At 44.8% G+C, this 26,667-nt stretch overlaps 3 protein-coding genes across 3 annotated transcripts; 1 reads left to right on the forward strand and 2 right to left on the reverse strand.

The window, feature by feature from the left end:
• Window positions 1–1,097: 1,097 nt before the first annotated feature.
• Window positions 1,098–3,274, forward strand: LOC107276085 (uncharacterized). The gene is made up of 2 exons (XM_015769321.3): window positions 1,098–1,488; window positions 2,089–3,274. Exons 1-2 carry the CDS (start codon window positions 1,240–1,242, stop codon window positions 3,106–3,108), a joined length of 1,269 nt encoding a protein of 422 aa, XP_015624807.1. The 5' UTR covers window positions 1,098–1,239; the 3' UTR covers window positions 3,109–3,274.
• Window positions 3,275–5,870: 2,596 nt separating this feature from the next.
• LOC112938003 (uncharacterized) lies at window positions 5,871–7,817 on the reverse strand. The gene is made up of 3 exons (XM_026023556.2): window positions 6,788–7,817; window positions 6,578–6,694; window positions 5,871–6,057 (listed from the first exon to the last, which is right to left on the reverse strand). The coding sequence occupies exons 1-3, from the start codon at window positions 7,755–7,757 to the stop codon at window positions 6,005–6,007; spliced, it is 1,140 nt and encodes a 379-aa protein (XP_025879341.1). The 5' UTR covers window positions 7,758–7,817; the 3' UTR covers window positions 5,871–6,004.
• An 8,434-nt stretch (window positions 7,818–16,251) lies between these two features.
• LOC9267566 (U-box domain-containing protein 9) lies at window positions 16,252–20,423 on the reverse strand. The gene is made up of 2 exons (XM_015771293.3): window positions 19,922–20,423; window positions 16,252–17,623 (listed from the first exon to the last, which is right to left on the reverse strand). Exons 1-2 carry the CDS (start codon window positions 20,237–20,239, stop codon window positions 16,538–16,540), a joined length of 1,404 nt encoding a protein of 467 aa, XP_015626779.1. The 5' UTR covers window positions 20,240–20,423; the 3' UTR covers window positions 16,252–16,537.
• Between the last annotated feature and the right edge of the window lie 6,244 nt (window positions 20,424–26,667).

A 26,667-nucleotide genomic window follows, 5' to 3' on the forward strand; every position in this document is an offset into this window, starting at 1 on the left:
ATATAATAAGCATCACAAAGTATAACAAGTCTAGATGATAGATAACACAACGACACCACATATTAAAAGCCAAGTCGCACGACCATTAGTGGTCGCAGTCTAGCAAGGGCCTGATCCCATTTTACCAATCTACAAAGATGATTGCCAAATTGGAAGGTATTAAAGTCTTTGGGTAAAACACTAAAATCACTTAAAAATTATACACTGTGTTCAGTTCAAATGTAAGAGATGGATCAGTGCGGCAGTGCCTTAGGCCTAGTTCCCAACTTTTTCATCACATCAAAACTTTCCTACACATACAAATTTTCAACTTTTCCGTCACATCATTCCAATTTCAATCAAACTTTTAATTCTGGCGTGAACTAAACACACCCTTAGTGGAGTTTGAGCCATGTCAATCAAAAAGCAAAAGACCCTATGAAAATGCCAAAGTGGATAGAATTACAGAATTTTGTGACCACACCGGTCGCCGGCCCTTAATTTTCCTGTCAGCTTCGATACCAGCTACCAAAGTACCAATCATCGATTTATTTTTTTTACAGAACAAGGAGTGAAGCAAGCACAGTGATTCAGTGAACAGCGCATAGGAATCTGATGTTAGATGGGTAGACCCGACCATTGTCGTCTGGACTTCAAGAGCACAGGAGACGCAGACCACAACTCCAAAAAAGCCACCGATGGAAGTGATAATGTGTGAAAATAATAATAATAATAATAATAATAATAATAATAATAATAATAATAATAATAATAATAATAATAATAACGTCTTGCACTATAAAACAATAGGAGGATGGTAACCAACATTACTTTTTGTCAAACCTAAATGGCGAGAAAAAAAACCAATCTAATATACACATACCATAACTCCATGAAAATCCACCGAAGTAAGTGATCATGTGTAAGAATAACAATAAGAAAATCAAAACGTCTTCTAACTAGAAAAAAAAAAGAGAATGGCGATCAACGTTACTTGTTATCAAATAATATAAATGGTGAGCCAAATAAAATCAACCTAATATGCGTATACCCCAACCTAAAAAAACCACGAACGAAGCAAACGAGCATGTGAAAAGAAATGATATATATAAAAAAAAAACACGCCGAGCAAAGGCCATAAACCCACTCACGCTGACGTACGTCTCCTTCGCCTCCTCCCTTCCGCCCCAATCCTCCCCCAAACCCTAGCCCCTCAGATCCCCCGCTCCCTCGCCGGTGCGCCTCCCGCCGGGCGCCGCCATGCGGATCCGCAGGGCCGCTTCCCGTCTGCTCGGCTCGGCGTCCGCCGCCTTCTCCGCCCAGGCGGAAGCGCCGCCTGTGATTGCGACTGCGACTGCGAGCGAGCTCCCGCCGCCGCCCGCGCCTGCTGCGGCGGACGCCGCCGCCGCCGTCGACGTCGGCCTCGCCGGACCAGAGGGGCCCTGCGAGCAGAGCCTTTCGCCCTGGGATCTGCCATGCGAGCTCCTCGATGACTCCACCGATTCCCAGGTTAGCTATATAGCTTAGCAGCTTCCGTCCCCATCTCACCTTGCTCTCCCTGCGACTCGGCCTGTTTCCATTCCGCCATCCATCCTGCCCTGCATGTATACCTCGCCGCGGCTCGATCGATCGGAGCAATCAGCATGTATTATCTTGCCACTTTTCTTCTGCCTCGCCGTTCAGTTCTTGGTGCCGTGGACGGTGGCCGTGCTGTATCCATTGGTTATAGCGATATAGCTAGGGTTCGTTCGTTCGTCCTTGCCGCCAGAATCAGAGATCTCGCGATCGAAGTGAGAAGTCGCTTAATTGGTGGGGCATACGAAATGGAAGAGTTTATCTGCGTTATGATTTTGCGATTTGCATTTCGGCCTTTTGGCTTGCTGGCTATAGGGTTGGGGATCAGCGAAAATGGGCGTGACTGCCCGTTACCAAGAACAGCACTAGACCTGAGCGTGTACATCTATTGCTGTGTCGCTGCTTACACCTCTGCTCCGGTAATTAGAAATCTTCTGCGAAATATACGTGATGTAATGCACCATTGCACCACACGACACACGTCAAGTACTTGCTCATTTCTGCATCTGAGTTAATTTATCCTCAATTGTTCAGAACTTGCAGGAGGCCCCGTTCGACAAATACTTGGTGCGCATCCCCCGAAGGGCAAGCTTCGTGCTCAACAGCGAGCTGGAGCTGGAAGATGATACGATGGAATCGAAGGACAAGATCTGGAATCACGACGATGAGGAGGAGGAGGTCAAGAATCAGAAACCTGCTGCCCACAGCCTGAAGAAAGATGGTGCGGTGAGGAAGAGATCGAGAAAGGGGAACGACGAGCCCATCTTGCAGGAGGAGGAGTTGGACATGGTGATGAAAACCGAAGAGAGCGAGGACAAGGAGGCAACCATCTGGTTCTGCAAGAAGAACGACGGCAAGAAATGGCACTGCCGAAGCATCGTCGACCGGCCCAACGCCCTGTGCGACTACCACTTGGCAAGGAGCCGCTCATCCTACACTCCCAGCAGTGAGAACGGTGCATCGGCGACAGCAGCGGCAACCTGCAGCTCCGGTCCAACAAAGGCGGACGCCATTGGCAAGATCAAAGCTCCTCCTGCGAAGTCATCCGGTGCCAAACGAAATTCACCGGGAGGAGCAGCAGCATCAAGCTCGAAAGCAGCAGCTGCGACTGCGACTGCACCAAGCAGCTCCAAAGCATCATCGTCCTCATCAGTGTCAGTAACGGTACCAACAAGCTCGATCTCCCAGCGACGCAAGAGGAGGAAGAAGTCGACTAATGGCTCAGGTGGTGATTACTACTTCTATGATCTTTTCGGCCCGTTCCGCGGAAAGGATCGTCGCAACCATGGAGTAGTTTCAGCTAGTGAAGAAGATCACAAGGGACTCCTAAAAGCAAAAGAAAAGATGGAATACATCGATGTCGATAACCTGTCCAACAATTCATCGATCACCGGTGGCGGCGACAAGGAAAACGATGAGGACTACGTCGTTGGTGGTGCCGGCAAGGCCCGTGCGGAGAAGAGGAAAGGGAAGATTGCAGTGGAGAAGATGCCATTTCCGAAGATGGTGAAGAAGCGTACTGTCAAAGAGCGGTCGCTCAAGTCGCTGCTCTAGAGTTGGCCAATGTCCCCGGGAGTGTAATCTAGTTTCCTAGTGTTGTCTTGTCTATGTATCATGCATGTCTGGATTGCAGCATAGATATGTATTGACTCTTTTATGTTTGTAAGTGAATAAAATGGAATTTGACGTTTTTTCAGTGTAGCGCGATGTTTGCAGTCCAGACACACGGGCTACAAATTTTGGATCCTTACAGTCGGAGTAGGATTGTATTTTACACAACTCGACAGATGTTCCTCATTTTCTGGAATTATATTAAATAGTTATAAACACTACTTTAAAAAACTCTAATAGGGACGGCCTCGTGTGTGCCGATACATATAAAACCGGCAGGCTTTTCCGTTCTTCCAACTCCTCATGAAAAACCGGCACATGTAACTCTTACAACTGTCGGTTTATTACAAAAACAGCACCAATAATATTTGTACCTGTTTCAAAAAAAAATCGGCACTCATACGTAGGATATTGGTGTCGGTTTCTTAAAGAAACCGATACCTCAAAGGGAATCGAGCTGACAAGCCGGTAAGCTACCCCGTTTTTTAATTGACACATCACTTTATCTCTCCACCTCTCTCTCTCGTAGTGTGCCTCCTCCTCTTTGCATCCACCGCCGCCACGAGTGCCTCCCCCTACTCGCATCCGTCACCACCTCTTTCTCATCTCCTCAATGTTGTCTCCTCAGCACTGCCTCCTCCTGACATCCTCAAGCCGGCCGATCCGTCGCCATGAGATTGGGGCAGTTAGATCCGACCGCCACGATCCCTGGGAGAGCAAGATCTACCACCACGAGCTCAGGGGCGGCCCTGTCTCCTTCCCCAGTCCAGCGGCGATGCACTTCCTCAATGTCCACGCCAGTCACCGTGCCTCCCTCACTCCCTCATCCTCCACCTTGCCATGGACTGCTGACCGCCGCGCGTGAGCTCAGGACTGGATTGGGCCCACGATGATGGAGGCAACGACCCATAGAAGCAGTGGCTGATCTTGGGGATTCAGGGATTTTTTTTGTATGGATTCTGTCTTCTTATATGTTGGTTTCTTCTATCTCCCTTGTTGATGTTGTTTTTCCTTTTGATGATGCAGTGGATAAATAGCTAGGTATTGGGTATTAGATGGATTCTGATTTGAGTAGCGATGCATTTGTACCAAACTTTTGTTATTCACATTGTGACTTGTGGTATTGAAAATAATATGTGTTTGACGAAGAAAAATTTGGAAAATTTTTGGGCTCAAAGCATTAGCTCGAATTGAGCCGATCTAGCTAGCTTCTTTTTTTCTTTTTCTTTTTTTGGGTGCAAATTGTGCACCTCATCAGTGTTGGTTCTCAATCCGGCATTGATGAGCCTTCTCATCAGTGCCGCATCCGTGATGCCAACGGATGTGAGGTTATTTGTAATGGACCGTAGTTGTGACCCACCACATATGATCTAGTATGAGAGATCATTAACCATGGCCCGTCATAGATGGCCTACAATCATCAGTGACGGGTGGGAAATTATGTCACGCCCAAAAATTTAGCCTAAATTTTCAGACTATTTTGTGTGCTAAATCACTGTCCAGGACCAGCCAGGGTACACAAAACGACAAGTAATATACAGTTCCAAACGTAAATAAAGCGTAAAATACTTACAAAATAGGCACTTATCCTCATACCGGAACGAAAGCAGCAGCAGCGGAAAAAGGCGATCCTAGCGGGGCTTCAGCTCCACTCCACAGGCATAACTCAACTGGGGTCTGAACCTTGGTCCTCTAACTTCGTCTTCAGCTTAGAAGCACTACACTTCTGAAAAGGTGGAATAATAGTAAGGCTGAGTACAACCACCGTACTCAGCAAGCCACACCAATGATGCAGACATGCAAGGGGATACAAGGACGGTTTGTAGCTATTTGCATAAAGGCAGTTGTAAAACATTTTATTGAGCAAAACAGTAAAACTGTTGAGTAAGGTAATATTAAATCTCCACTGATCAACGCTACACCACGTTGAACAGGCCCAACTAACCCACCTGAACTATAGTGCATTGGGTTGATTTATTAAGTGTGAGACTAATCACGGTGAATCTGGTCGATCACCCATAACCGCGGGCACGGCTATTCGAATAGTTTTACTCTGGCCAGAGGTGCACAACTGTACCCACAAGACACAATCCACCGGCATATCACCGTGTCATCATGTGCCCATGATGAACACGTCACCACGTCGAGTGATTGTGACAAGACCCTTCATATAACTCTCCCCTAACCATCCACACTACGCTAAGGTTTCACCTCCACTCCTCGCAAGGCAGCGGGAAGTCCCCTCGTGCGCCGCGGTGAATCCGGCAGCTGGACAACCGGACACCCCGGCCGACCCAACTCCATCACACCCACCCTCGCCACCGGTGCCTAGGAAAGGGACGAGCTATACTTTAGATCAAGCAGTTACCCACTCCTGCTTGTGATAAGCACTGTAAGTCTTCTAGGGTTTCCCGTGAACCAGTCCTTAATTGCCATAGGTGCGTCTCGCAAAACCATGCACCCACAGCCCACCATTCATTTGCATTTTAGCTGGATAATTACGACCATGAAACATGGTCGGATGTCTCGAGCACGCAGCTCGTTCTGATACTAACAAGGTCTAATACTGCAATTATCCCATCAACTGAGCTAGTGGCAATTAAGCATGGCTAAGCATATAGTTCTAACTGTGTCACATAAGTAACATGAGCTAGTCGATTTATCACCCAAGGTTGACAAGGGACAGATAAAAAGTAAACATGGCACAAGCGAGCAGATAGGTAAATCCGGATCCCATGTAATTAGCAAAACATGCATATTTATTTGCAAACGGTAAAACATTTGTAAAGTAGGATCAAAATGCTCAAGGGGAATGTGTGATTTGCCTTGCTTCTTCACTTCAACCTTCTGAACTCCTTTCCTCGCGACCACGATCTTCCAAAACGACGGATTCTACACGTTGGCAAACTATAATAAAAACCAAGCAAACAGTACATAAAAAGTAAACAAACATGTAGAGCTTATATTTAGATGAATTTTGCAAGTTGAATGGCCCAATTCGGAGTTCGAATGAATTAGATATGAATTTTAGAAGTTTTGAGCCATTTTAAATGAATTTCTAGAATTATTACCGATTTATTGCGCAATTATTAAAAATTTTCACAAAGGAAAAGGACTGTCGCTGACGTCAACAAGGGAAGCCGGCGCGACATGCGGGTCCCACACGTCAGTGACACAAGGGGGAGGGCACACAGTGAACACGGTCCACGCGGCAGGGACGACACCGTGGACCCGGACCACGGAAGTGGTCCACGGGCGCGACCTACATCGGCAAAAGGGGAGGCTGGCTCGTCGGCCAACCCGACAAGGCGGCGGCGGCACACGCCGGACGACCGCCGGCGACGGCGGCGCGACGCGGGCAAGGGGGCGGGGGAGGAGGGGAAAAAGGAGGGGAGATGGAGGGAGAGCTCACCGAGCGCCATGGCGGCGAGGGGCAACAGGCGGCGGGGACGCCTTCTCGGGAAGACGGCACGGGCGGCCTTGGGCGACGACCGGCGGTGCGTAATGGACGGCTGAGGCGCGGGACAACCTAGGGAGGGTGGTAGAGAGGTTAGGATGGGGAAAGGTGGCCCGAGACAGCGTGAATCGCTGGCCGGAGAAGGAGGTGAGAGGTGGGGCTTACCGGCGCGCGAGGAGGACGGAGCTCCGGTGGGTTCCCGATGACGAGAAGCGAACGTCGGACCTCCCCTCGTCGCTGCGAAGCTGATGGAGGAAGGTGCGACGGCCGGGGATGGCTCGGAGCGGCGGCAAGCGGCAGCTGGAGGTGGCAAATGGCAGTGGCGTCTCGGGTTCACGGTGGGAGCATTGCTTCGGGGGTGGAGGAGGGAGACGGAGTGGATGCCGAGCTGCGCACGATGGCTGCGGTGCTGGGTAAGGCGACGGCGCAGCGCGAGGTGGACCAGAGAGGCGATGCGGCGCGGCTGGAGGCGGCAATGGTGGCGGAGAGAGATGGTGAACGTGGCGGCGGCGTTTCGTAGGCGGATAGGGGAAAAAGAGTAGGGGCCGGGGTAGAGATCGGCACAGCGATGCCGATGACGGTGGTGGCGCGGCACGGCGGCCCCTAGGGCGGCAGTAGCGGGCGGCTGGAGGCGGTGAGTGGCGGTAGTGGCTTGGCCTCGCGGTGGGAAGGTGGTTCCGGCGGTGGAGGAGGAAAATGAAGTGGATGCCGAGGTGCGGCATAGCGCGGCGAAGCCGGTGGGACCAACGGCGGCGTGCGGCCGTGGCTTTAGCGGCGGTGGCGGGCGACTGGAGGGTCGCCGGCGAGCGGCGGCGCGCGGGGGCGACGCGGGGAGAGCGAGGGAGGCGATGGGAAGCTCGGGGGAGGGGGGAAAACGAACGAGGGGAGCACGGGGAGGGTTTATATAGGCTCGGGAGGGTGAGATGGAGCCGGGGTGAGTTGGATTTGGGCGGCAATGGCCGATGGATGGAGGTGGCGGCGACGTGGGGAAGTGGCGGCCGGATTTTGCGGGAGAGGTGGGGGAATGAGGAGGACATGGGGCGGCAGAGTCCCACGGCCGGGTGTGGGCGTGCGGAGTGGAGGAGGTGGGCGGATTCGGCGGCAATCGTGGGCGGCAACGGCAGGCGGCAGCCATGGCGGTTGGCCAGAGGTAGGAGGAAGAGCTGACAGGTGGGGTCTTGGGTCCCACCTGTCGGCCAGAGGGAGAGAGAGGAGGTCGGTTGGGGGAGGTAAAACAGACTTCGAGAGGGAGGCGAGCTGGGCCGGCGGCCCGAGGGGAGAAGGGAGGGGGTGGCCGGCCTTAGAGAGAGGGAGGGCGCCCAGGCCGCGGGGAAGCAAAGCAGACTTGGGCCGAAACCGGCCCAAGGGAAAGAAGGGGAATTTAAATTGGTTTTCTTTTTATTTTAATTGATTAAATGAACTTTGTGTGTTTATAAATACTTCTTGAGCTCCGAAAATTTACGGGAAATTTCAGAGAGTTCATTAGGGCACAAAGCATATTACAAAATATTCTCGTCCAATGATTTTTAAAGGAAATTTTAATTTCCCCTATAATTTCACTTGATAAAATTGATTTAACTTTTAATATAATTTCTAGAAATGATTTATTTAATGATTTTTAATCCCGACCGAAAATCGGGGCGTTACAAATTATGATCCGTCAGAGATGACTTACACATCCGTCACAGTTGACTCATCTGTAACGGGTGTTCATCCATCACAGATGATATTTTATCATCACTACCCACTTATCACGTCAAATCTGTTAGAGTTGACGATTTAAGCCCATCAGTAATGACCTGGTCGGGTGTGGTGATTATAAAGTAAAACCATATATAACAGCAAAATTGTAGTTATAACGAACTAAAAGTGTGCACTATATATAGTACTTAAGCTTAACAATATGTAATTTTAGGTGTAAATTTTCAGCCACCTGAAATCTAGCAAATGCCATCCCTTCCAATATATGTGTAGCTTGAGCTCATCCATCAGTCACTGCTTTATGCAGGTTTCGTTTACAATCTCTGCTACCCTGCAACACAGATTATATGGATACTCTGGCCCGTTGTTCAGTCCTCCAATCTCTTATCTTCAGACATTATCTTGCTAGAAGACGGATTTAAGAGCTTGTTTCACAAAACTACATATTCAACGGATTTAAGTGATTCACCATGCAAATAGTTTCACAAAAATCTGTACGTCTTCAATTCAACGGATTTAAGTGATTCACCATGCAAATAGTTTTGAGATTACGCGCGCCGTAGCAGCTTAATTATTATATGTGGACCATGTGGTCATGTCCCATGATATTTGTACCATGGAACCGTTCAACAACAATTTGCATCCATAACTATGACACATAAATAAATTAAATAAGTTAAAAAAAATGGTCATCTAACCGTAATAACTGGTTTTGCCACGAGGCACACTTAATACATAAATTTGGCTGCAAAATATAGCCGCTTAATGCAGATAGTAAGCCACGCACCACGAATCCAACTCTATCAAAAATAAATGGATATCAAGTTTATGGTATTTACCGGTGGACACTAGAAAAACACGATATCGTCCGAGAACACTATTAATGTGATAATTTGTTGAAGGATGTGGTCTATTTGGAGAGAGAAACGTACACTTTGAAAAGATGATATTAATTACCCCTGCCACAGTGCCATCCATGCAGACCATCTGGTCTGGATTAACCGGACTCATTGCCCATTTTGCTCGTCCAATCTCTGAAATCCTCCTTACAGTCGACGACGAAAGCAACAGCGTGCTTCGGCGGCCAGCGTCGTGGCTAAAAGAAACACCAGGAGTCTCTCGGCTAGCTCTATAAAATAGTAGGCTAGATGATATAGGTTTAAAGTCTCACCCTCACTATAAGAGGGTTGAGCTATCGCCACCAATTTATTACAACGAAAAATAATTCATGGCAATATATTATACTATCGCAATGATATTTTTTCTATGGCAAATAACTATATTTTGTTGAAACGATTTACAATTGTTGTTTTATTCAGTATTTTTGTTGCAATAGGAAATGAGCTATCGCCAAAAAAAACATTACTATTGCCAAAAAAACATGTTCTATCGCCACACATTTAGTTCGTTGCAATAAAAAAGTTATCATCTCATAATTTGACTTATTCTTTTCATATGGACACGGATTAGGATAAATTTTGTATGAAATTTATAGCTCTCGATGAGATCTACAACTTAAAATTTTTCATTTGAAATCTTTTAAATACTCAAATTCATAATTCAAATCTAAGTTAGGCAGTCTCAAATGGAATTGTATGCATTTTTAAACAAAACTGATGCGTAGGTGAGTTGGTCATGGAGAGCGCGTGTAAGGGAGAGATCTTGGGTTCGAATCCTGGACATGACAAGATATCAAAAGAAAATAGTTAGGATGATAAATTAATATTGAAACATTTAATTTGGTACGTATAACTAATGCCACACATGGAGTGGTGGCAATAGTTATTTATTGCAACCATGTGAAGTGTTGCAATATATATTTTTTGCCACATCCATTTTATGGCAATATCAAATTTTATTACAACTAAATAAAAATCATTGCAATAACCTGTTACCACGCTATTTATTACCACGGCTAGCAACGATTTTAAGATTGTGGCAACATGTATCTATTGCCACAATTTTAGCATTGATGCTACTATTTTTTTCGTGGCAATAAATTATTTTTCTAATAGTGCCTTCTAATTATTTGATATTAGATCCTTCTCAGTATTCGTTTTTTTTTTTAAGCGTCGCGGCTATAGATCCACTGGTTTGCGGCCATGGGCCATGGGCGGAGAGGATGCTATTGGCGGGGTGCACCGGCGTGGCTGTGATATCCGAAGATTGAGTAGAGCTAGTATAGTAACGTGTACACACAACAATGTCAAATTTAGCACAAATTTTGATAATTTGACCCTTTGCAAAAACTATTTTTACAAATAAAGCGTCGCCAAAAGTTATTTTAAAACTGACTCTTTTGTTCAGCGCCAAATCGTGTGGCGTTAAATTTAGACACCTCAGCGCCAAATAGCATGGCGCTGAATGTACGTTGACATGCTGACTTAGTCTCCCTATTCACACATTTCATACTAAGTACACAATAGCACAAATTCACGAAAATAAACAAAACACCACAACAACACTCTTCCCCGGAGTGCTCATCAAATCAAACAAACCAGCAACTTCATCCCAGGGACTTGACAACTCTACTGATGCTCGCCATTGAGTTCACGCAGTCACTGTTGTTGCGCTCTCAGCTGCTCCCCGTTGCTTGCTCCCGTCGAGTCGTCGACGACACTCCTGCCAACGCCTCCTAGGGTCGGCTCCCCACCGCTTGCCACCATTGATGACCCCGCCGCTCGCCGCTGTTGTGTTGACGCCCCAACTGCCGCCTGCTTGCTCCCCACTGCTCGCCACCGTCAACGATGACCCCGCCGCTCGCTGCTGTTCACACTTGACACCCGTGCCACCGTCTGCGAGGGTTGGGGTGTGACGCTGGGAGAGAGATTAGGAAATGGGAATTGGTTGAATAATCGACGGGTGGCAGGGGTAATCTCGTACTTTCAAAACGTTTGTCTCTCTAAATTGGTTAGAAATAATAAAACAATTGATGGAGTGCTCTCCAACAAATTACCATATTTTCATGGTGTTCTTGGACTATATCACTTTTTTAATATCTACAGATAACCACAAAATTTTGATGCATGTCCTATAGCAAATTTTGCTAAAATAAACAGAATCATTCTTTCTAGTTCACTTCCACTAATCTGCTCCCTACGCTTAACCCATCGTAGATCGTCAAGGAAGACAAAATGTGTATTAAATCCTTATCCATGACCAGCCAACGTACACAAGAGATAAAGTTGATACATAAATCGACATCTTACAAAACATCCTAGACTCTTACATGCATAAATACAGGAAAAGCTTAAAACGAACTAAATAGTGGATTGATACACAAGTGGCACCACTCCACAGGCATCTTTAGGGGTGAGCATTCGGTCAGACCAAACTATTCGGTTCAGTTCTTCAATCATTTCAAAAGTTCAATCATCTGAAAATGGAAACCGAATTACATTGAGAAAAAAATGAAGGCCAACAAATTTGGCTTTAGTTAGTACCGCTCGGTCTTCGGTCATGACCAGACTAACCGAGCTATTTCAAAATCCTCGAATCAGCCACACATTCATATCAACAAAAACAAATACAAATAGAGCTATGCACAATCCATATATGGATGAAAGAGTTGGAGCTGTCATCGTCCCCGCCGACACATCATGAGCCCCCATGGGGAGAGGAGAGGCGCACGACAGAGGGCAATGAAAGTGTTGGTCGTAGCAGAGAATGCCGACAGTTGGAGTGGAGGTGGAAGGTGAGAAGCGAGAGGGAGATGTTGGCATTGCATTGACTCAGGGTGGAGGAGCACTGCATGCTGGGTTGGGGTGGGTTGGGGAGTTAGCCAGCTGGCTGGGTGGTGGGGTGGCTTTATATATTGTCAGTGTTACGTATAAAGCATACCCAATGATTTTGGGTTAGGTTCAATGGGGCCCACCATATGCCAAGTCTGATACGGAATCATGCCTTATATATGGAAGGTGTTCCAGATAAGTAAGGAAAAACAGAGTTCAGGTTGGAAACTGCAAGAACCACTCGGATCGTATCCATATTTGTCTCCCTAATTCTACTTAGACAAGGGGATATCTATGGGTATAAATACAAGACCTCTATGGAGGAGAGGGGGGACACACCAACTGTTAACGCAAGCCACAGACAACAAAGGTAACCTAGACATACCCATTCAGTATCACAGAGGCCGACACAAGGGATCTAGCTACCCCCAATCTCACCGAGTTCATATTCGTCGAAGAAGACTACACTAGTCGTCGACTACATGTTGGAGATCTATGCCGCCAAGCCAACATTGACTAGATTAGGCTGTCCCAAATATTGTACTCGTATGATACTGATATATAAGAGCAACATCGGCTTTGGCCAATAAGAGTCTAAATGCTCAGCCTAGAGCACGGCCCAAAATTCCTAGGATTAATTAGGATTTTCAACTGGTGTGCAAGATTATACAATACTACCCCTCCACGCCCAAACATCTATAGATGAGAATGCCCTTCCGTATTTCTGCTACCTTAATGGGATGGTAGTATAGGTCATTTAGACCCCTTCATCATGACAGTCTGGAACTCGCCTACGCGCTCGCTGCCATGTTGTGGAAGCATGAAGGACGAGGTGGCCGGGAGCATTTGTGCTTTTTTTTTCGGTCCACAACTTGGCAGCACCTGGGCATGTGATTTGTGGACTACGCATCCCCCTTGCTGCTGGTGGCTTACCCGCAGTCGAGCTTTGTGCCACAGCCTCCAGATTTACATTATCAGTGGCTTGACGAGCCCAATGGCAACGCGGGAGCTCGATGAGGGTCCCGGCTACATGAGACCTCGACGAGGCCCGGTACATTAGTCTCAATAATTCATCAAGCCATGGACTTGTTCTGTCTGTGCAGCAATGATAACAATCGACGTTGTTCCCCCAAGCACCTGCTGCCATTGCAGCAACCGCCTACTCACGTGCTGGTAAGGAGGTGGTGGATGTGGCCATGTTCATGACATTGGAGGGCGGTGAGCTCGAAGAGGAAGGATTGTCGTGTGTTAGGCATGCCTCCTCTCTAACTATTTGGTGTAGTTGGGCGAGAAGGTGGACGAGGAAGGAGGAATGGAGATTGTCGCCATCCTTTCTGCTCTCCCCACCCGGCCCTTCACTGGCAGATCGGTTTAAGGGACCTTTAGAGGCCCGCGCTCTATCGCCTCTGTAGGCTAGTAGGAAGTGGCGGAGAAGATTAAATTCTATCTCTAGAGGCCTGCGCTGTATTGTCTTTGTGGGCTAGTAGGAAGTAGCGGAGAAGATTAAATTCTATCTCTAGAGACCCGCGCTCTATCGCCTTTGTAGGCTAGTAGGAAGTGGCGGAGAAGATTAAATTCTATCTCTGGCATCTGTCCTCCACCGCATAGGCTACTAACCTTGGAGGTAGCTTAAGGTCTTGCCACTCGCGGAACCCAGGGTTAAACCTTTCGGTTTAGCCAATTTGATTGGACCTCGCCGAAATTTTGAACAAAATTTAGTTGAATTTGAACAAATATTACCAAAATGCACGAAAAAATTGAAAAAGTTCGGCCGAAATAATATCGTATCGGAGGGGTCCGAAATGACCAAAATTTCCAACCCTAGCGGAGTCTCCAGGAAAGAGAAGGGGAACTGGTGGACAAAGAAGACGAGAGGTAGCCACTTACATGTGGGTCTCATGTCTATTTTTTAGTTTCTTTGATGACTGGGCTATAAAGTAGACACCATGTCAGCCAAAACCACCCTTAAAATCAGCCGGGTGAGTTGTTTTGCACTAGTTTTAGTATTTGAGGAGGCAATATACCCTGTTTTATATTGTTGAGTGATGTGAATCAAAATCCAACAACAGTTTGAGGGAGTTATATTGGACTTTTGGCCGAGGGAAAAGGATGGGAATAAGTTCACCGGAGGTCCCTTAACTTAACAGCGAGATTTGTTGAGGTCCCTTAACCGCAAAACCAGAAATCTTCACCCCTCAACTATACAAAACCGTCTAATTTGGGTTCTAAGGCAGTATAGATGGCTGGTTTTGATGACGTGGCATCATAGTCAACAAAAATAATTAAATAAATATGTGGGGCCCACATGTCAGTGAGAGAAAATGATGTGGGCCCCACATCTCTTTTTTGTTTCCTTTTTCTCTTCTCTTCTCAACTTCTCAGTTCTCACGCGCAGGCGAGCAGATGGCGGCCGACAGCGGAGCGGGCGCGGCTGCCGGCGCCATGGGCGCTGCGGCGCGCGGGGAAGAAGCGGGAGAGGAGGCGGCCAGCGCCAGAGAAGGGGAGAGAGGCGGCCGGCGTGACCACTCGCACGTGACCGCCCGCGACGGCGGGAGCGGCGGCTGGCGCCCGCCTCTCCCCATCTGGAGCCACGGCGGGTGAGGGGGCGAGCGGCGACCTTGCTGTCGCCAGCCACGCCGCCTCCACGGCACCACGCACCTCCTCGGCACGACACCGGCGGAGGATGCGGAGGAGAGCGGCCGGGAGAGGGCTCGACGGCGAGCAGGAGGATGGGCAGGCCGCTGATGCTCCGCCGCCGCGCTCGCCTGCCTCCGGAACGTGCCGCGGAACCCGCCACGGAACACGCGTCTGTCCAGCCGACGCATCGCATACGGCGTCCGCTCTTGCGGCGGCACCGTCTGCCTCCGGCCGTCGTCGTCGTCGTAATGAAACATCCATTAATTAGTTTGCACACTGCATGCAGCTAGCTAGCCAACCGACCATGCCCTGCCCGACCGTGGGCTGGTCCAACACGGGAGGATGCCGTGCTTCTCCAGCTGCCCACGCAGCCCGACGCCGCTCAGCATCAGCAGCTGCAGCCGCCGCTCGCCGCAGGCACCGCTCTCCGTCGCTCCGGGTGCCTTCTTGCCCGCCGTCGCCGCTAGTAGTCGCGCTCGCCCGTCGCCGCCCGCCGCCTGCTCCGCTCTCCAACGCTCCGCCTGCCTGCTTGTCCGCCATCAGCACTCGCAGCCACGCTCGCCCGCCGCTGCTCGCCTGCCGCCGACTCCGCTCTCCGCCGCCGCTGCTCCGGCCGCTTGCCGCCGCGGCGACTACTGCAGCTCTCCCCTCTGCGGCAAGAAAAGGGAAAAGAGAATAAGGTAGAAAGGTAGACGATGATGCTGACAAGTGGGCCCTTACTATTTTCTTCTCACTTACACGTGGGTCCCATATATTATCTTTTTATCTTTTGCTGACTAGGATGCCACGTCAGCGAAACTGGATGTCTATACTATCTAGAGACTTTTTTTTGGATGGTTTTATATAATTGAGGGGTATACATTTCTGGTTTTATGGTTAAGCCACCTTAGAAAATCTTACTTTTAAGTTGAGGGATCTCAGGTTGACGGGAGTAATAGCTGCGCACAGAGTTGGGCTGTTCGGCCTGCTCAGTTTCTGTGATCGGAAAACCGTGCAAAAGCCCGAAGACCGAACAACGAGGAACATTTCCCTTGTCCTTTTCAAGATTAATGTGGCAGCAAGGCAAGAGGATAAAATCGAAACTTAAGAGATGCCTATCTATCATACCTTCCTTTCTGTTCCAGCAAACATATCGAGCAGTTTACACCTTTGCTCTGTCTCGCACAGTTGTGGATTGTTCATATCAGCACCATATGAACTACACATATTTTAGGTCGTCCTCCGAGAACGGAGGTACTAGAAACAGCATAACACGCTAGGACCTATTGCAGGGAGCTGGGCCCCTTATTGTGACTTAACGAGACAACTTTGGCCCTAGTCCAGTGAGGCAGTGTATATGTCTGTCTGATTATCATTCGTAATAGAAGGCTCACCGACAGTCCTGGAAGGGGACTGAACATTCACAAGTCAGCAGTTCAATTGAGATGATACGACAACAGCTGAATGAGTGATGTACTATACAGTACTTACTACTCCTAACGACGATATGAAAGTTTCAGCTCGTCATCATGATTTTCAAGGTTCCAACCCTTGCGACAATACACTTTGAACCAATAGAGGTAGAAAATCAATCTGATTTGAGCAAAATTCATAGCACAAAATGTGCTTCAGACTTCATGATCAGGTAGAAAAGACCTGCAGTAACAAGTGACCGGGACTGCAAAAGTCAGAAGAACGGGGAAGAACTTTCACTCTGGAAAGACAACACCTTCCACTACTTACTCTGAAAACTGTAAACTTATGTACCGAACCAAAGAGTAGACATATATGCAGCTCAATATATACACCAAATGAACACCCCCAACCTTATTCGTCTAGTTACATATCCGACGCACCCAGCCCCGGACTAACAGGAGTAGTGCGTTTTGTGAATTGTCCTCTTTAGCTTGTCAAGGATACCAGCAGCCTTCCTCCGCGCCCTCGAAGTGCCATTCTGTGCGAGCCAGGCCAGAGAGCCATTCAGGTTCTCATCCTCGACGACCTCCCTAAGTTTCGTGCGGTCGTACATACAGATAGAGAAGAGCACTGCCACCGCATTCTCTTTGTTACGTTTGCATTGGTCATCCTTTATGATGTGGAGCATGCAAGGCACGCCACCAGTCTCGCCGATCTCCTCCACCGTCTCATGGTCGCTTGATAGCAGAGCAAGGATAGTCAGCGACTCATCAGTGAGTGACTCATCGCTGATCGCCTTCAGCACCACGTCAATAACTCCGCTTTTTGTGGCTCTTGATTTATTCTCATGCAACTTGCAAAGACTAAAAATAGCTGATGCTGCATCTTTCTTCGCTGTCATGCTCCCGTGTTCAAGAAGATCAACCAGAGGCCTCATTGCACCTGACTCACCAATCTTCGCCTTATTGCTATCAAGGGCAGACAAACTGAAGATGGCAGCTGCAGCATTGCTGCGGGCCTCCATGGTTCCTGACTGTAAGGCACTTATGAGGAATGTGATTGCCTTTGTGTCATCTCCAATGATTTTCTTGTTGCTCTCATGAATTGAAAGATTTAGAATTGTTGTCACTGTGTCCTCTAGAACTTCAGAATTGCTTTCCAGTTCTGGATTGGAGACAGCAGAAATCATTTGTGAGATGGAATCTGGATTCTCTCCAATGACTGCTCGGAATGAGCTATTGCGCTTAGTTAGCAGTCGAAGATCTTTAATAGCTTGCCTCTTCTCAGATATGTTTGACGAGGATGAGATCCTGTCAAATAATTCACTGAATGACTTCCGCTCATTGTTGGTAACTAAATCTTCCTCTTGATTCTCAAGTGGCGAAAGAGCAATTCCATTCTCTGTACACCACTGTGCAATCATGCTTCTAACAAGGTGATTTGGGATGAGAATTGTATTAGAGAGGACTTGCTGAGTCTGTGGGCATGTCCTGTTTCCAGCACTTAACCATTCTTGAATAAAGCGGCGATCATATGTCTACAAGGAGAATAGAATAGTTATCTCAAGCTAGCACACCAAAAAGAAAGAAAGGAAAACATTATGTTCTTGCACAAGACCAAAAAAAAATGGCCCTTCAAATGTAACTTACTTCCTCCGTTTCACAATGTAAGTCATTCTAGCATTTCCTATATTCATATTGATGTTAATGAATCTAAATAGATTTATATGTCTAGATTCATTAACATCAATATGAATGTGAGAAATGCTAGAATGACTTACATTGTGAAACGGAGGGAGTATATATTAGTTACTGAAGCTCAGAAAACAATGACTACTTGCCAGATATATTTATAAGCTGTGTAGTTTTTCAGTAATTATACAATACAATGTGATCAATTTCTTAGTAAGCCACAGTGATCCTGGTGAAAAAATATAGTACTAACTCATTCCTGATGTTAGTCATAGTGATCCTGAATTCCTGATGCAGAAATAACTAACTCGTTCTTGATGTTATTTATCATTAACCCCAAGCCACTTCTCTGTTCTGAATCATGCCAAACAAAAAGCTATCACGAACCCCAGTACACAATGTCAAAATCAGGGACCGCATGCAGTAGCAGCTAATATAAAGGAATTATGCCAAAGCATACTAATAATTAATGCACAGTGCCAAATCTGGGACCGCCTATACAACAATAATCTTATTCAAGAGTCTGAATTGACACATTTTCTGAATTATTAGATAAAACTGAGCAAGACACGCCGACAAGGTTGGACTAGGACAGTACTGCAGTGCTAGCATAGAGTATGGAGTACAGCACATCTCTGAAAGGGACATCCAATTTCAGTGCTAAAAAACCCATCACCCGAACATGCAGTTAACACTGAGTATTTGAACGGCCACTGCAGCAGAGACCAACAGTACAACTCACTTCTAGTAGTTTTATGAATTCTTTTAAAAAAATAAAACTGAAAAAAAAATCTTAAAATTGCACCTCCAAAATATCAAAATAAGCATACACCTTACAAGTCTAGATAACGAACGGGTAAGTTCACTCCTTACAGAATTTAACATCTGGAATTTGCAAACACTTTACTTCCAAATTAGTGTAGTAATTAAAACAGCCAAAGAACAAATCAAAACTCCCGTATTAATGCTAGACATGAGAACTAGAGCAAACGATGAGCTAGTACCACGGCATCAACATCAAAGATAGCCAAAACAAGCATTCAATTCACGCAGAGCTTACGTTTACGTCAGACCGAATATAACTTGAATCCTTTTATGATTTGGGGATGGGGAGAAAGGCAAAGAAACAGCAAGCAAATATGGAAACAGCAATAACTCATCACGTGATGCTAGAATGTGGCGTGTCAGGTCAATATGCAGCAGAAGTTATTTTTTGCGATACACATATTAAATATTCCAAATATTAGCAATAAAAACCGGATTTCATTAATCCTATTTCCACGATACGGAGCAGAGTTGCTTCCAAGGAAAAAAAAATAAAAAACAGGATATGAAGCAGTGTGCCATGCGAAATTATTGCCCACAAATGTTCATCAATTCCGCGCGCAGAGATACAGAGAACACAGGTACAAAATCAAACAGGGCAATCTAAAAGGACAAAAGAAACAGACAGGATCAGTTGTACTGTACCAAAATCAATTGGCCCGTAAAAAAGAGACAGGGGATTAACAGGAGGTTTCTTTGCGAAATCTTCGTAGAATTTCACACGACAGCAATCATATCACTGAAGAAAAGAGTTGGGGGGAGGAGGAGGATCACTAGCGGAAAGCCTGTATAGACATTAAACTATAGAAATAAAAAAAAAAGCAATCAGAGCCGAGAGAAAGGGACAGGTGGTGGTGTCATCGGGAGCTCGTACTCTGCCACGCAATTCAATTTATTACGGTACTCGAGCTTGACGATTCATCAGACATCCTAGAAGCACCGAGAATTCAAGAGGATAGGGACAAAGTAGAACAGGGTACTAGAAAGAAGCAACAGAAGTTACTGGGCACAGTTGTTGGTAGTACTACAATTTCTTAACAAATGGAAGTAGTAGTAGTAGTAAATGAACTTGAGGTAAAAAAAATTTTGACTCAAATCAATGTTGCCACTAAACGCGCTTTGCTTTGATTTCCTCGACGAAACCCGACGAGATGGGGGATTTCTAGAACAGCGATTGGAAAACTCCCCGGAAACCGAAGAAGCGGACCCGATTTTGACCAGCAAACTGATGACAGCGTGTGAATCAATCAACCCAACCCGCCTACCGGCTAACCGCCCCCCGCCCCAAGTCCCCCACAGGGAAAAAACGGAGGTTATACCTGGCCGGACGCGAGCACGACGGGGTCCCGCATGATCTCCGACGAGATAGGGCAGAGGAACTGCTCCGGCACGGCCGCCGCCTCCGCGTGCCCACTCCTCCTCCTCTCCGCCCCGGCCCCGGGGCGGTCCTTCGGCGGTGGCCCCAGCTCCGCGTCTCTCAGCGCCGCGAGCGCCGACGCCGCCTCGTCGAAGGCCTCCCCCCCTCCGACGCCGCCGGCTGTCACGGCGGCCACGAGGCGGCGCAGGCGGAGGCGCAGCGCCGCCGCCGTCGCCTCCTCGGGCGCCGCCGCCGCCGCAGCGGGCGTCGACTTGGCCATGGGGCTAGCTGCTGCTGCTGGTGGTGGTGGTCGCGGTCGCGCCGCCGCGAGGAACGGAGGGCATGGGCGTGGTGGTCGCCTTCGCGTCGCGGGGAGGAGGGGAGAAGGGGGGAGGAATGGTGGTGGTGGAGAGAAGAGGAAGACTGGAAGAGGAAGGAAGGAGAAGGGGTTAACGACACATTTTGGGTGGTTAGCAAGTTAAGCGCGGTTTTTTATACGGGTAGGGGAGGACGCTGGTTGGACACGTCACACGATTAATCCTGTGGGTTAGGAGTGGCCTTCCTTCTAGATTTCCCTTTTTTTTTTGTTTTCTTTTTGAAATCACCTTCTCCTAGACTTGTAGGCGGCTGGAGCTTTTTTATTTTCTTTGTTATTGCTACTAGTTTTATTCGTGTAAATGAAATGCAATATTAGGGTAGGACCATAAGTAAGATGTGAGTAAAAGATAATTTTTATATTTATACCATTCGTGGTTAAAAAGGCAAAGTTATATAATAAAATATGGAAAAAAATCCCGAAATAAGATCTATAATTATGTTTAAAACTTTTGGATGCACCTGACAAACCAATGAGCAGACTTCATATTCCCATGCTTTTCATGCGGGAGCAAAAATCCTAGCATAAGAAATGAATAGTAGTCATTCTCCCCCTTTTTCTTTTTAATAACTTCAAAATCTTTCATGGGCTCTAGCTTGACCTAAGCTGGAAACTAAGCATAAATGGTGATAATTATGTCCTCCGTTTCATCATATTATGAGTTGGTTTGACTTTTTCCTAATTAAATTTCTTTAAAGTTTAACTAAGGTTATAGAAAAATTTAGTGTTTTCCTATACAAAACAAACATAAAACTAATTTGATGCTATATATGTTGCTAAATTTTTCTATAAATTTAATATATAAATTTTAAGTGCAGCCATAGTTTTCCACGCCGAATTTTGACCGTCCGTTTTATTTGAAAAAATTTAAAAACTTAAGTCACGAGTAAAATACTATTCATATTTTATCATCTCATAATAAAAAATACTAATTATAAAAAATTTTAAATAAGACGAATAATTAAAATTAGATGCGAAAAATTATGGTTACACTTAAAATAGGACGGAGGGAGCACTACTTTGTCACAGTAAAAAAAGTGCGTCGTAGCGTATGATCCGGCAGGTACCATCGACTACCCGCCGGTTGTTCACGACGACTACTCCTACCGTCGTACACTCTTGATCATAACCAAAGGAAAAAAAAAAAAGGTGGAGAGGGAGAAGAGGTGGATAAGGCGCGGCGAGAGTTTTGAACGCGGGGGAGGGGGCACACCAGGCCAGCTGCGGTGTCGCGCCACGCGTTCGCCTCCAGCGCGAAGCCGCGTCGCGGGCCCCGTCGAAAGCAAAAGGCAAAGAATTATAAACGGCCTCGTCGTCTGACTCCGACTCCGCGGGGGCCCCTCTCCTCCCCGCGAAGGCAGCAGCACGAGATGGGCGCCCTCACTCCCTGGCTCACTGCTTATGCGAGAGCGAGACCCGTTGAACTTGTGAACAGCAGAACTGAAGGACACCCGCGCTGGCTCCCCGCTGGGAACACGATCGATGCATGCCATCGCGGAATCGGGACATTCAGTTGGAAACGATCAATTGCTAACCCTTTTGTGTCAAAAAGAAATAAAAAATAATATACAGTATAAACGTATGCGGTCATACCATGTACTACCTCCGTTCTCTAATATAATATAACAATATAATATAACAGATATTCACTACTCCCTCCGTCCTAAAATAAGTGCAGTTTTGCACTATTCACGTTTAACGTTTGACCGTTCATCTTATTTGAAATTTTTTTATGATTAATATTTTTATTGTTATTAGATGATAAAATATGAATAGTACTTTATGTGTGACTAAATATTTTCAAATTTTTTATAAATTTTTCAAATAAGACGGACGGTCAAATATTGGGCACAGGTATCCACGGTTGCACTTATTTTGGGACGGAGGTAGTATTTTCTTATAACGTTTGACCACTCGTCTTATTAAAAGATTTATGTAAATATAAAAAACGAAAAATTGTGCTTAAAGTACTTTAAATAATAAAGTAAGCCACAAATAAAATAAATAATAATTTCAAAAAATTTTAAATAAAATGAATAGTCAAACAGTACAAGTAAAATAACAAAATTTCTTATATTAGGGGACGGAGGGTACATATTTACTTACGTTACTCCGTCCTTCTTAAAATATTTTAAGAATCTAGAATCGGATTGGATAGAGCAACATGTTTAGATTCGTAGCACTGGAAAATGGAACATCCGATTCGAGGTTTTTATATAACATAGGGAGTATATGCTTATTATTGGTGGAGAAAATTCTCCAAATGAAAACAGCCCTCCAATGGTAGTAAGACACGGCATATCTTAACATGAACGGTCAAATTAATACAGAGACGTGAAGTATTTTACGTGCGTCTGTTACCTATACTACGGAACAGGGCACACCAAACGTGTGATGGTACATTCATACGTGTTGCCGTCATGTACGGAAATACTCTTTCCTTTGAGTGTGAACAACCACACAATACTAATGTTGATGCTAAGTACTTCTACTTAGGCCTGGTTAGTTCCCCAACCCTTTTTTTCCCAAAAACATTACGTTAAATCTTTGGACACATGCATAAAACATTAAATATAGATAAAATAAAAAACTAATTGTACAGTTTATATAAAAATCACGAGACGAATCTTTTGAGCCTAATTAGTACATGATTAGCCATAAGTGCTACAGTAATCTACATATGCTAATACTGGATTAATTAGACTTAATAAATTCGTCTCATAGTTTTCAGGCGAGTTATGAAATTAGTTTTTTTATTCGTGTTCGAAAACCTCTTTCGACATCTGACCAAACATCTAATGTAACATTTAAAAATTTTCTTTTCGCGAACTAAACATGCCTTACTACGTCAGGACTACTCCGAGTACACTACCATGGAGAATTTTGTACAGCGTTAAAGCACAGCATAGGTGCCCACTTAAAAAAGTTGAAAAAAAAAGATATCTCAACCGATCGATGTTGCAACTTGCAAGCCGCAGTGATAAATTCAATTCTGAATAAATGAGGTCTGAATTAGAACAGGAGTGGCTGAAACACTGACATCCTGAATCGAGCAACATAAATGGAGCACTACGAAGTGGCTTAAAACTGGAAACAATGTGGATTACACTGTTCACCATGGGTGAAGGGGACAGATTGCTTGTCCATCTTGATTAACTGTTGGATTGGCACGCGTCGACTGTTCCTTTTTGTTTTTCTTTTTCATTCCGGCGACAGATACCGGGCTCGTCTGGTCAATGTCTCGTCGCGGCAAATCTCGATCACGCGCCGCGCGCGGCGTGTGTGCATGCGGAGACGTACGAGTCGAAATCACACGCGGATCACGCGTGTTTTTCCCTGCTCTTGCGTTTGCATTTTGTTCAGAAGGAGGCTTTTCTTCTTATTCAAGTTCTGCAAATGAGTCCTCGAAAAAAAAAAGAAGTTCTGCAAACGAGGGCCGTTTGAAATTGGGTAAATTGGAACCATGCCATTATAATTTTGTAAAGTTTAAGATATGCCATCGGTATCTCAATGACATGTAGAACCCACATGAGTCAATGATATGTGGGTCAAGATGGTATATCTTAAATTTTATAAAATTATAATGGCATGGTTCCAATTTTTCCTTTGAAATTTCAGGTTGGACTTCTTTTTTCCCCACGAAATTAGCCTGGAGGAATGAGGATTTGTCCATTCCCTCCACTTGTCGGAGAACGTAAAGAATGAGCTCAACCATCTCCTTTGAGAACCATCAGGCAGCCTCTTACTTATGTCCAGTATGATAAGCAGACGTACTATAGATTAACTGTGAAGAAAGAGAGAAGAAAAACAGACTACAAATTTATTGTTAGTTGTTGCGTGGACTCCAAAATATTATCTCTATATGAGACGTGGGCCAAATATGAGTGTTGCAATATATATTTATATAAAACCATTATATGGATAAGCTATTAAAATGACTGTAGATGATGTATCAATTTTTGGAGCTAACAATTGACTATACTATTAATCTTGGATAATGGGTCAAGATGGTTGGGATCGGGATAATAATATAAGAGGAGGGTTGACATGAAATGAGATATGAATAATGGGTAACTAGGATTAAAATTGCATTTTAGAAGATAAGTAGCTTGACTAGTAACAACGAGAAGTAGCACAACCGTAAAGGAAAGGAAAAGAACCCTGGTGAATGGATGGGAAGGGATGTTCCAATTCCATTATCGGTAGGTTCACATGCTCTATCATAATGACACTATTATATAGACACTTAAACGTGAGGAAATATTAGAATGTGACCCACGTATTAGTGACTGTAATGATAGTGATATTATGGTAGAGGATCCTCACCTGTTACCGACAGACCCTAAGCGTCTTCCTGAGCAACCAAATATTCTGTTAACAAATTAAAGCCTGTCTCCTACTCTTCTTTTCAATTTGTTTTTGTGGTGTTCCTTCAAAACAAGCCACTTTATCGTGCGTTGCGCGACTTTGGATACCTACATAAAAAGTCTTGTATATGAGCTGCAACGTTATATTATAAAGTTCCATCGTTTGGTATATTGAAGAAAAAAAAAGAGAAATGGCATATTTGCAAATAAAGATAATTTATGAATAAAAATTTTATATATGTGTTCTAACGATCTAAAAGCAAAGACCGAAAAAAACTATGATGAAAAAAATCCCAAAATCAACTCCAAATTTAAAGTTGAAAATTTAAATTTTGACTGATAAACATAAATATAAGCGAAAATATGAGGTTGATAATCTCCTTCTTTATCAACGAAAAAGAGACATGTCTTTTTGTACTCTTATTCCAAAAAAAACAATATATTACAGTGAGTTAACGCACTATGTTGTGTGTTAGATGTTACTTTCGATGTCTATGTAAAAGCCTTGTACATATAAACTGTAATAATATAGAATAATTAGATTTTACACTAAGTTTGAAATTGCTATAAAATCATAGGACTAAAAACAGCTAGTAGATTGTAGTTTTATATATATATGAACCTACGATCCCAAGTAACAGATATATGAGTGCTATTTAGGACTCTTTCTTAATTTAGGATTTTATTAATTAGGTTACTTTGATAAGAATGTAAAATTTTATTAAGAAATATCTTTTCGATATGTGTAGTATTTTAAATTTATGCGAATAATCTGTATAAAAACTACCTATAGATTTGATTTCACTATATATTTTTCTTCTGTTAAACTGAATTTATTTTTACTTGTCAATTGTATAGATGTGCTTTGATTTGAATCAAGCTTCATTTAAATAAAAGAAAATACGTTTTAATTTTATTAGTGTAAAAATTGGTTTGCATTTTCTCTAAAGTTGCGTTTTATGGTCAGATGGCCAGATGGGTAATAAGTTTGTTCACCGGTTGCATAGGGAAAAGGAGTACCTCCTGTTATGTTTTTTTCGTCTTCTTTTCTTCCTCGTGGCCAGGATTCACAAAGCCGACGAAAGCTGGTCAGTTTTCGCGGTTTTTCGACGTTTCGATACTGCTCGGAATTAATTTTCGATGGGAATTTCGAAGGTCAAACAGTAAATTTGGTCGAAATTTTGATGGGGCTTAAAATTTAGTGGTCAACCGGTAATACAAACCCTGCTCGTGACTTCTTTTCTTTGACCCACCATCCAGGCTTAAGCCCTGTTTAGATGGGACTAAAACTTTTAAGTCACATCGGATGTTTGAACACTAATTATAAATATTAAACGTAGACTATTAATAAAACCCATCCATAATCTTGGACTAATTCACGAGACGAATCTATTGAGTATAATTAATCCATGATTAGCCTATGTGATGCAACAGTAAACATTATTTAATTATGGATTAATTAGGCTTAAAAAATTTGTCTCGCGAATTAGCTTCTATTTATGTAATTAGTTTTGTAAATAGTCTATATTTAATACTCTAAATTAGTGGCTAAAACAGGGACTAAAGTTAAGTCCTTGGATCCAAACACCACCTTAGAAGCCTCCTGAAGCATCCTGACAACCTGTTTTTTATTTGATTCTCTGTTGGCTAGAACAGATTTCATATCCAACAGTAAATTTTTTGTTCCAAGCTGCACCTGACGGCTACCAATTTTCCTATGACGTGGCACATCCTCTTTTGAGATAGCTTGTTGCTTTCACGTAGTATATATTAAGATGTTTCAAATGGGACATCTCCTTTTTCTACTTAACGTTCTACAGGCCAGAATATAAAATTGATCAGTTCATTTCCACTGCAAATCAATAGAAAAGGTAAATCTGTTTGACAGATCGAATTACGTACAAACAGCGCGTAAAACAAACAACCTTCACATGCGTGCATTTCCCCGAATCATTCATTGGCTCT

The sequence above is a fragment of the Oryza sativa genome, chromosome 2 (genome assembly GCF_034140825.1).
Source record: "Oryza sativa Japonica Group chromosome 2, ASM3414082v1".
Taxonomy (NCBI): Eukaryota; Viridiplantae; Streptophyta; class Magnoliopsida; order Poales; family Poaceae; genus Oryza; species Oryza sativa.